The 11654-nt window shown below is 32.4% G+C and overlaps 3 protein-coding genes across 3 annotated transcripts in view; 1 reads left to right on the top strand and 2 right to left on the bottom strand.

The window, feature by feature from the left end:
* LOAG_08873 (hypothetical protein) overlaps window positions 1–2850 on the bottom strand; it is a 3684-nt gene extending 834 nt beyond the window's left edge. Inside the window, exons 1-7 of the mRNA XM_020447819.1 lie at window positions 2721–2850; window positions 2511–2627; window positions 2164–2248; window positions 1766–1836; window positions 1464–1591; window positions 936–1006; window positions 340–477 (exon numbers count right to left, since the gene is read on the bottom strand). Coding sequence (XP_020301990.1) covers window positions 340–477; window positions 936–1006; window positions 1464–1591; window positions 1766–1836; window positions 2164–2248; window positions 2511–2627; window positions 2721–2845 — 735 coding nt within the window. The 5' untranslated portion in view covers window positions 2846–2850. The remainder of the gene's footprint in view (window positions 1–339; window positions 478–935; window positions 1007–1463; window positions 1592–1765; window positions 1837–2163; window positions 2249–2510; window positions 2628–2720) is intronic.
* Window positions 2851–3150: 300 nt separating this feature from the next.
* Window positions 3151–8414, bottom strand: LOAG_17378 (peptidase S1 and S6 chymotrypsin/Hap). The gene is made up of 9 exons (XM_020450040.1): window positions 8357–8414; window positions 7972–8069; window positions 7368–7475; window positions 6884–6995; window positions 6701–6771; window positions 6322–6446; window positions 4329–4399; window positions 3791–3919; window positions 3151–3415 (listed from the first exon to the last, which is right to left on the bottom strand). The coding sequence occupies exons 1-9, from the start codon at window positions 8396–8398 to the stop codon at window positions 3332–3334; spliced, it is 840 nt and encodes a 279-aa protein (XP_020306352.1). The 5' UTR covers window positions 8399–8414; the 3' UTR covers window positions 3151–3331.
* Window positions 8415–11031: 2617 nt separating this feature from the next.
* The window catches only part of LOAG_17377 (double-stranded RNA-specific editase B2), a 9739-nt gene continuing 9116 nt past the window's right edge, over window positions 11032–11654 (top strand). Inside the window, exon 1 of the mRNA XM_020450039.1 lies at window positions 11032–11448. Within this exon, the coding sequence (XP_020306351.1) occupies window positions 11080–11448 (369 nt within the window). The 5' untranslated portion in view covers window positions 11032–11079. The remainder of the gene's footprint in view (window positions 11449–11654) is intronic.

Genomic DNA, 11654 nt, shown 5'->3' with positions numbered 1-11654 from the left:
TATATATATATATATATATATATATATATATATATATATATATATATATATATATATATATATATATATATAGAGGCGATTAAAGAGTACCTAATTAGCCAAAATATATACTGAATTAAGTAACTCACTACAGTACTCTAGAGATTTAATTGATACATGCAACTAGATTACCATACTTCCTAGAAACCTTACACTGCACTGGACAAATTTACGAACAAATTAAAGCAAGATTTAGGGAATAAAATTACTGCATTAAACAAAAATTTTTGCATGAACTAAACGAAGAACAACTGCATAGTTTAAGAAACAAAACAAATAAACGAGAACTTTAAGATTTACCACTCTATCAGTGATCGAATCGCAATGCTTTGTTAAAACTTGTTCGAAAGCACTACATGCATCCAACCGGGATTTTGGAGTATTCAACTGCTTTTGAGCCAATCCAAGATGATACTGATTTTGAGGACATTCATTTCGCTGCAAAAATCTGTCTTTTTAAACCATGAAAAGTTTTGTACCAAACCAAATAATCCTGCAAGTTTGCTCCAACCGACTTACATGCTGTTTATACATTCATTTTAATAATATAGTTCATTCATATAATAAAAGAATGATAGGATTTGAGTTCCAAAGGCTATTTTACTGTAGTATAACATCTAGCTCACAGTTTATACTTAAGCTATTTGGAACAATCTAAGTCCAAAATATATAATACTCACTATTCTCGACAGAATCAGTTCATGAACAGAATCAGTTGGCATCAAAGTCCTTGGTCTTAAAAAAAAGCACTGAAAATACGAATTTCCAAAGGAGGTCTATGTTAAACATGACTCCTTCGGAAATCCGTTTTTCTTTTCTTTCTTGACGGTTTGAAACTCCTGTTCACAAATATCAAAAAGAAAACATGCTTGTAAAACTACAAGAAATCAACTAACTTCTAATTCTTTTGCACGTAGATGACAATCTATAGCTTGCTGATACTCACCAAGTTTATATTTCGCAATACCTAAAAAATGAAGTTCAAAACATCTATTGCAGAAGTTAATCATAGATATTATTCAACTGACACAATGTTCAAAAAGTATTGTATCTGAACTTCACAGATTTTGCAGTAAAAAATTGAACGAGGAAAACTCAGTATACTAAATAAAATTCCCGCTAATGAAGAAAATTTTTACCATTCAATTTAAAAATTTCTACTGTAAATGGAAAGATTTAACGAATTGCCTATGTCCCACTCCCTAATATCTTGACTGAAACAAATGTTTCCATATTATAAAACGCTCAACGAAGAATAATGTAATGTAAATACAGTTAAGTGAAACAAATTATTCAGCGTTCGTTCATTAGGGTAATCGAACTGCCAAAGGCAAAAAGATTTTCGATTTAAAAAGGGTATGTCTAATTTTCAAATAAAAATTAAAAAATCAACGTTAAAATAAGTTAGATAATTTTAACTTTACCTAAATAGTACCAAATTTGCGGATCTATACTGTTAGTAACCAATGCTTTTTCAAGTTCATCGATTGCCTTCAGTAATCGTTTTTCTTTGTTTCCGTATTTGGATCTTTTCAACATGATAAGACCATACCTGAAATTTCGGATAGTCTATATTCGAAACCTGCAATGCTGGATAGCTTTTTTTACCAATGTCTGAAGGACAGGAGATTAAAAGGATGTGTAGAAACTGAAGTTATCTTTGTGAGTTGCATTATATGCCGTGTATCTCAATAACAGCAAAAAAAAAAAAGCCAAAGATTGTTACCATTTATGGGTTTCAGCTCGCAAATCCTCATCTTCCTCAACAGTGGCTGCTTTGATTACGTAGCGATGAGCCTTATTTCATAATAATTTAGATTTTTGATCACAAATATGTGAATTATTATAGAATTTTGTAAGTGCATAAAAACATATTAAAATAGCACAGTTACTTTTGCAGTTATTGACATCCCAAAATTTATTCAAACTTAGATGCTTCATGAAGCGTCAATGGCTCTACTTGCTTACTAAGGCAGTTAGCATTACTTTAGTGTGACAGTGTAACATTTCAATGAAGAAATATGAATTCACAAAATTATTGTTAGATTTCGAATATTTTGCTTCGGCACTTTAAATTCAGAATAAGGTTATGAAAAATTTAAGGATCCACTGAAAAAAAAATACCTTGCGCAAAACCTTTCTTCGTAACCTATCATCGCTATCAAACCTGATAATTTGATGAGCCTTTTCTAAAGAATCAATCGCACATCTGAAAATGAATGAGAAAAAACAAATTTAATACAAATGTCATCAAAATTCAAGAGAAAATAGCCTTCATCTATTTGCTTAATAATTTCAATCCGTCAAACAAAGCTCAGCAACGATGAGGCCATCTTTTGATAAATAAGTTACGGTAAGTTCCAATATGGCATTCTTTGTAGTATACTGAAATGGAGTTTTTTGTTTTTATCCATAACGATTGAAGCCATAGGAGAACAGTTCAAAATAAATTATGACTACTAACTTCTTACCTTAGATAGGATCCACTGGGAGTGTTCGTTCGGTATTGTTCTTCTATGTAGTGACATTTACCGACAATGTCCGCAAATTTGAAATAATATTCATAGAAGTCTGACCGATATTTCCTCCTAAGATGGAAAAATTTTTAAAGAAGATAAAGAGCTATTATTATCATTATTATACCAATAGAAAACATTACAAGAACTAAGAAAGAAAAATACCACTTCTCATCGTCATCTAGAATAGGGCTAGAATCAACTGAATCCACCAAACCAACGGTTAAGTATCCTACAGTACCAGCAATACATGTCTTGATTAATGGGTATTTCCATAACCTTGTTACCATCTAAATATAAAATTATGAATCTAAAGAGTTCAACATTAAACATTAGCTACAACTGATAATAATTTAATGAATGAAATTTCGACCACAATATCTACAGAAATAAGTTTTTATTTAGTTACCAAAGATGAAGGTATTCCGTAATTGCTAAAAAAAGCCGAAGTCTAAGAAGCATAAGTCGTAAAGCTATTACATTGCATGTAATGTTGGGAATTCAAATCATTCAAATCTGAACTCAAAAAAAGAGGTCTGAATTTCCTGGTTGAAAACTGCCACAAATAAAAAGAAGTAATAGCGAGAATAAGGAATGAAATTTTATACTGCTTACACAGACATTCAGAACCGGAGAACACACCAAGCAGTCTCGTTTATTCGCTTAATTTGTACTGATAATTGCTACTCATAAAGGAAAGCGAAAATTATTTATTTGAAACTCTTCGCATATTCTAATAAAACTATAAAAAACAAATGAATGTATAAAAATGAAAATCAGTATGGACAAGCTGAATCTGGGATATCCTCCATACGCACCCCGCATTTTTTCAACAAAAATTCGCGGGCTTGCACTCCAGCCTAAAAATACGATAATAAGTTAAGCAGCCAACAGTGCTAAGAAAATCATCGAGAAGAAAGAGGATGAAAAAAAGAGAATGTTTATTAATGTCATTACAAATCTCAAGGGTTCTGAAAGAATTCCTCATGACCCTCCCTAATTTATTTTGCCCATTCAAACACACAACTTGTTCCCAATAAATGTTTGTGGCGTCAGTTATTTTAAAGAATTGCATGGTCTATGTTTAATTTCATGTTTTCATACACTATATGATCTTATAAAATTTGTCTAAAGGAGCTTTATCTTCATTGTCACCTCGCTCACTTTTAAATCAAGCCAGTGCTAAATTAATACTTTTTCCACTCCGCGAATATTTCAATGATATTAAAGAAAACCTTATATTCATTCCTATAGCGCGGAGTCAGGATTTTTGCTTTCTTGAAACTTTCGCATGCATCCTTTTTCCGTCCTAATGCAAGTTCTGCCTTTCCAAGCCATAATGTGTTTTCGTTTGAGAAACCAGGCTAAAAATAACGCTTACGTCTGAAATTTAATTAGTAACATTTCGCTCACCAGTGCAAGTACTTTGTACTGCAGTATGTTTTGTGAATAGATTAAAAAATGAAGAATAAAGAAGACATTTTAGCCTCACATAAAATCACAAAAATAAATGTTTTGTGTCATATTTCAATTTACATTTCAGGGTATTTGAACGTCGTTTTTTGGAACCAAGAAAGATGATAGCAAAGAATCTCGTCTCTTCTCCTCCTTAAAAATTTAACCGAAAATGGCCAGCAAGATTCCCAACTTCGGTGATATGTGAAGTCTACAACATAATAATGGTCGTCCCGGTGGTAACTTTATACGAATGAAAATGAGAAAATTTTAAGTAAATAAGAATAATTCGTTAAATTTTTAGGAAAATATACATGCCTCCAGTGATTCGGCTTTCTGATGGCTTTCCAATGCACGCTTGTAATCCTTCTGCATATATTGCACTATACCTGAAATGCTTCCGAATTTGCAAATATTGTAAGTGATGCATTCAAGATATTCCTAACATGCTCCGAATTTGCATGAGTTATATGGTTCTATAAATTATTGGGAAATTTGAAACACTTGAAAACCATGTAAATTAATGACTATTTGATAGGTTTTGCCTTACAGTTTGCTGGTTACTTAAACACTCCAACTATTATGTCAGCAAATATATTCTAATCTTATTTAGTACATTTTCCAATCATTCCTTGCAATGAGTTATTGTTTAATATTAGTAAACAGTTATCAAAATTTTCACATAAAACCAATCAGGTATCCCATCCCTTTTTTGCAAGTTTTGATTTTATATATTCACTAATTGTACTCGTCCTGTACACCACTAAGCGATAAAATAGAAGACAGCTGGAGATAACTAATGTAGTTAAGAAAAATCGAAATAATATTCAGATTTTGTGAATTTTTAAAGAAGCACGTATATTCGCCCTGGAAATGTTATGCATGGAACCGTCAAATACTCCAGATAGTAATTTGCCCTATAATCTTCTCTTGTAACGAGAAAAGCGTTACTAATCAATCACAAAACATGCGCCATCGTCGCCAACTGATCAAAACCGCATGGTACTAGTTAAACAATAAAAATATGTACAAAGTGGTGCAACAAAATTAAGGATTAATTCAATCTATCACTTTTCCTTCTGAATAATTCGTAACTGCAAAACAGAATACATCAAAAATCCGATCATAACAACAGTATACTTCAACAAAAAATAAGAAGGAAGGCAAAATTATGTTTTTCGATACATCGAAAGTTATTTAAAATAGTCAGTGATAATTAAGTTATCAAACTCATCCCCCAGTGAAGTACACATCACAAATAACCAGTCTAGTATGCGATATGGATTTTAGATTGCATAAGTACTATTAGAAGACTGGTTATATTTCAAAATTACTTTTGAAGGGTAATGTTTTGCCAAGTTCAAATAAAAGTTTGCGTTGCACAAATTTCCTTCCTTAAATTCCAAAATTCCAAAATGCACAAATTTCCTTCCTGAAATCTTCCTTAAAGCTAACTTATCTCATTAATTTTGAGAAATGCAAAAAATTTAATGGCATTTGTGCTCTAACTTATCCCAAGAATCAGTCTCGAGAAATACAAAAAATTTAATGACATTTGCATCACGGATGAGAACTAAAAGTAAGAGAAAACAAAACATGTGAAAAAAATTTAACACATAAGATCTAACGTAGAAAGAGACCTAACGTTGGGAACGTTCTCAATCATTTGACTCATTAAATACACAATGAACATTAAATCATACACCGTCCACTTACCCATTATGCTTGACTCAAGCTTCTTTCAAATCCTTGTCATTACATCCTTTGGGTCTAATTTAACCGCTCTCTCAAGGTATTTTCATATTTATTTTCCATTAACTTCATCAATTTCTCAAGAGCGTACATATTATTTCCGTTAACGTCTATTCTCTGTTCGATTAAACGTCAAAACAAGCTTCCAACTACGATGAAATGCACTGTTGGGTTTTATGGAGCTTGTATAAGATATTTGTGGCATTTATGCAATATATTTTATGGGGCCGCCAATAATACTGGTCCTAACAAATGAAATTCGAAGACATCACACAAATTGTTTAATATGAGCATTAAAAATAAATACAGTTAATTTCATTCTGAATTCTTTACCAAATGATCCATTAACTGCTTTTCTAGGGCACAATTGCCACTAATCTACTTTTTTTTTATCAAGTGACTTGCTAGGTACGTTATCATTCACTTTCAACCACTAAAATTTGATCGACTAGCATGATATGTTTCTTTAAGAAATTTAATGATACCCAATCATTCGGAGGTGAAACAGCGAAAAGATCTATGCTACACTCATCAAATATGAAATGAAAGGAAAACAAACCAAGATACTGCCATGATCTTACATCCTTTGGGTCTAATTCAACCGCTTTCTCAAGATGTTTTCGTGCTTCATCAATTTTTTTATCCGAACGAAAATCCATTAATTTTACCAGAGTTATTCCGTACCTGAAAATGACGGAAAGCTTACCATCCTTTATCATCTTTTATTCTTTATTCTGGTCGTCTTCAAAAAGGATAAAATGATAGTAAAGCTACAAGAAAAAGATCGGTTTACTAAAATAAGATAGTCATAATTATATGCGTACATCCTAATGAAAACATCACTTAATCCAATCGAGTAGGCTAAGGAAGCTAAACGAAAGGGATAAGCCCTTCTCAATAACATATATCCTCAAATTTGTTGCATAATTTCAGTTTACCATTTGTGTGCATTAGCATTTGGATTCTGTGAGCTTTCATTGTCAAGCGCCTTTTTACCCACTTTCTCTGCCTAAAAATTACTGTATCGGCTGGATTTTGACTGGCTTGGCATTTCGAATACTGCTCAGAAAATCGTTTAGAAACAAAAACCGGAAAGAAAAGCGACTTCAGCAGGAAGAAACCTCGAGGAATGTCGCCATCCGATTCTTGTCGGCACTTGAAGTCCATAAAGCAATTTCGAGTAATACTCGGGCATATCGCCACAGGATGTCGGTATTCACTGAGTCCGAATATCTGAAATGAAAAAATAACTACGTATCATATGTAAATAAATACGCGAAATAAATATGAAGCTTTTCTAGCAATCCAAGTCCAGACTGAGTAACAAGTTAAGGCTATAGGATATGGGATGATGTCAAAAGAAATTTCAGAGACGAAGTATCTATTCTAGTAGAAATAAATATGGATATAATGCAGCTTCTTCAGAACTGTCATATCCCACCACTGTAGAGAAAGGATTAGTGATCTGAGTTTCAAAATATATGAAAACTGATTCCATTACCAATTATGTTTATTATTTACTCTTTCAAAAACTTGATAAATTGAAGGTCCAACTAAAACGTGCCGACATAATAAAACGAATAGCAATAAGAAAACAAAGCTTACGGCAAAAGTTTTTCACGAAGATTTTCTAGCAGTATCACATCATCCAAATAGCCTTTCCGATTCGTATATTTTATTGCAAATGACAGCTTACGTACAGCTGTTTGATACCTGCATATAATAGTACTGATATAACGAACAAAAAGAACTGTTGCGACATTCAGTATATTGCATCACCTCGCATTGGCAGGAAAATGCCCGAATATGTTAACTATTAACATACTTTTGGGTAATGACAGTTGCGATAAGCATGACAATTGATATATAGACTCATTAACAGAGAAAAGTAACTCATATAAGTGTACCTAATTTACATCTTAAATAACAAGAACCATTTACCCGATATGTGACACTGCTAATATGTTATCTCTAATTCTACAATACAAGTAAATTTCAATATAAGATGAAACAAAACCGCTAGTATGACAGAAGGGGATTTCGAAGCATTCTGCCAAAAAACGTGACAGAATTATCATCAGATAACACGATACAGAAAAAGTTAAAAATTTGTGTATTAAAATATTTCGCATTGCATTGAGTTACAGCCATCTATTGTATAGAAATCAGCTACCAAACACAGTTCTTGAAAAAAAAAATTACAACACACCATGTAGGTTGTTTCTTAAGTTCATCGTCACTAAGAGCGACAGCTGCAGCAGTAAACACTGTTCCTCCAAAGTAAGCATGTTTTCGAGAACTGAAATTCTGAAAAAAAAAACCGAGAAGTTGCACAGTTCTTTATTCCGAAATTGTTATGATAATGTTTTACATACTTTAAAGCTCACCTAACCTTCCATCGACCATTATTCAATTCAGAAAAATTATAAATACTGGTGTAACAAAATATATGGCACAAATTATTGTAACTTAAACAAGCTTCTAGTCTACCTAAATTAAATGATAATGCTTTACAAAATTGAGGAATCGGAACATTTAAGGAATCAAAACGAATGAATACTGCCGAAGGCAGTACAAAAGAGATAGAAATGGACCTGCACGGTTTTTCGGAAAATATCACTCGTTCTGCGAAACATAATAATAACCTGGAACGAAATAAATTACACTGCAATAGAAAGCATTAGTAATAAAAATTTATTTATCGAATAATAATCTAATTGCGCCAAAAGAAATGTCAAAATCTGAGTTTTATTTCTGTAAGTCTTTAGTCTTTCCGATAATTACGACGGTTTAATTTTTCGGCATAAATAATTTCTTATAACTTTCCAGTCATTAAACCCGTGCCGGAACGGGACATACTGAAATGACCTAACTACGGAAAGTACTTCCCTCTAGATGACCCGGAACAACCATAACAGCGAGACAAAATATTCCCTTTGGGATGAGACTGTTGCACAGAGAAGATAAATTCATCATCTGTGAGATGAAGATTGCGATCATCTGCAAGAGATGTCGAGAGCATTTGAGAAGGTTGGAAGGTGGGTGAGATCTCGGCGGTAAATTAGATTCTTGAAAGTCCATCAGTTGTCTCTTCTTAATTTAACACGTCAAACAGGAAACTAGGGTGACAGCTTAGACTGTTCCATTCTGGCTCATAATTGTCCTTATAATTTCAACGTAGCAAACTAGGATGACAGCTTAGACTGTCTCATTCTGGCTCATAATTGTCTTTATAACTTCAACATAGCATTATTCACTCGCATTTACAGTTTCTCATTTATTTGTGCCCATCTTGCACTGTCACAGACATTCTATTATTCTATTATTAGTCAAAATTTTTAGATGTGTACCAATTATTTTCACTTTCTACAAAATTTTCATCTAAATTTGTTTTCTTTTCATTGTCACGTTCAAAAACTAAAAATTTTATTTTTTGAATTCATTTGTTTAAAAAATCGTTTCCTCGCCATTTAAAAAATTTTTGATTTCAAATCAGAGGAGGTTTCAGGTAAGCTCATTTAAAATTATCGGTGTCTGGTTGTAACATTACTTAGGCAGTGATTTATATTGAATCTAGCACAAACCTGCTCAAGTTGCGATGTTTTTCTACTTGCATCCAGATGGAAAATGTATTTGCATGCGAACTTTAGTTAGACAGAACAAGCATTAATTTTTAGTTCATTTATATGACGAATAATATAAATGGAAAAAAAAAACAAAAAGCAAAATACCAAAACTGCTTTGTCACTGTGACCTGCTTATTTAGAATACAATTCATTACTCAAATGCTTAATTATTAGAATTCTTGATTACCTGCATACACAAATATTCTATCATTTAGATACTTAACTACTTGATCACTTAAATATTTGGTCATTACAATTCTCAATTACTTCAACATTTGAATACTTGAATATTCGATTACTCAAATACTTGAATGCACTACAATTATTTGTGCGGTTGGATGTCTCATTGCTCGAATACTTGATTACTTGGATATCTAAAAACTTGGATAATAAAAGGGAAAGAAAGTGAAACATAAATTCATGTTGACAAAACACCTCAGGAATGTCCCTGAGATGTCCTGCTGCAAAACAGCCCGATTTGAACGATAACTCCACCTGTCAACATTCATATTATGTATGAGTGAATGTTTGTGTGTTTGTATATACATATGTACTGATAAACTCTGTCTTTCTATTGGCATTTCTTTACCTAGTCTCAGAGTTACTTCGTAGAAGTACAGGAATGAAATAATTAAGGGAGAAATTGTGGGAAAAAAACAAGCAATTCTTGTAGAGAAGGGCTGAGGCCACGTTTTTTCAACCGTAAATTTGGAATTAAATTTTCAGTGAGAAAAAATTGATGAATAGTTTCAGCGTAGTGGGTTTGACAGACATGGCTAAGATGTTCATCCTTTGAAATTTTAAAATCAAATTTGGTAACTGACTCACATAGTTGAGAAATGATTCACGCAATTAGTGCAGATTCCCGCTTTTATAATTAAATTAAAGAGAATGCTTCCTATGAATCCCTCCGGAACGAATAGTAACTGCAAACCGGAAGAGATCATTGGTTTGCATAGTGACCTTTCTATGCTGTGAAGTTCCCAATCGATAATGAATTCCAGAATGGAGTTCCGGTTGGTAGTGAGTGTTTTCTGAGGCTCAGGTAATCATCTCAGGAAAGCTCCTGGAAAGTTAGGAAGACTGAGGGGTACTGGAAGGAGTTGAGAAGTACTGGAGTAGTTTGCTGGAGCGGAGGAAAAGGGACAAGTATGTCGGAAAATTCCGTCACGAAATTATGCCTCGATTTTTTCACCAATAATGAATTTCCGGATGGCCCAAACTGCAGATTATATTTCAAAGTTCTTAATCATATGGTTATTTTAGATAAGTAATTCCAGTAATCTCATAATGAGTGGGAAGTAATAAAAAAGTTGTACAATCGATTATTTATTGTATTCGTTTGGAACTGACTACTTATTAAAAAAGAATATTACAGAAAACGTTTAGCATCAAATGTATATTAGATGAACAAAGTCAGACAATTCAGTGATTATAAATTGTATAAAAATGACTTTGACAGTTAATATAGTGAGCTGATTCCAAATGGAAGATTCACTGTTGTGTTGGATGACTTATTAATCCAAGTGGTCTCTGGTGTTTTCATATTTCCTTAAGAAAATGTTATATGTTTTATGATGGATGATGCGTAGTTTCTTTTCGGCACTTTTTTTTTATAATATACAAATTAATAAAAGGACTTTTTTAGATTAGTGCTACAATTTCTTATTAAATTTGTGGCAGAAAAAGAAATGGATAGTCATAATTATTACGGTAGTGGTGGTTGCTCAAGTTGGATGAGAGTCGGTAGTGCTTCATCGGATGTAACTTCAACAATAGCATCACAACAACAACAACAGCAGCAACGGTTTTATTATCCGACAATATCTTTGAATAGTGTTACTAAGAATAAGACGAGTAAAATAAGCGGTGGTGGTGGTATTGGATATCAAGATTACCATGATCATTATTCTCGGCAACAACAGCAGCAACAGTATTCTGGTCCTAATGGTACGGGTTATTATGGTTGTACCGGTTTCCTTGCAAAACAACAAATGCAGCAGTCAGCCGTTTCATCTGGTGGAAAGCGTGGACGTATTGGTGGTACTTTTCCAAGGAAGGTAAATAGTAATGCTTTCAATTATAGGTTAACATCCTCCTATTAAAAAGAAATAGGAAGCTTTAATTGTTTATTATCTGATCAGGATATGCATATGTATATATATATATATATATATATATATATATATATATATATATATATATATATATATATATATATATATATATATATATATATATATATATATATATATATATATATATA

The sequence above is a fragment of the Loa loa genome, assembly GCF_000183805.2.
Source record: "Loa loa unplaced genomic scaffold supercont3.67, whole genome shotgun sequence".
NCBI classification, from domain to species: domain Eukaryota; kingdom Metazoa; phylum Nematoda; class Chromadorea; order Rhabditida; family Onchocercidae; genus Loa; species Loa loa.
This window is presented reverse-complemented; position numbering and strand designations above follow the sequence as displayed.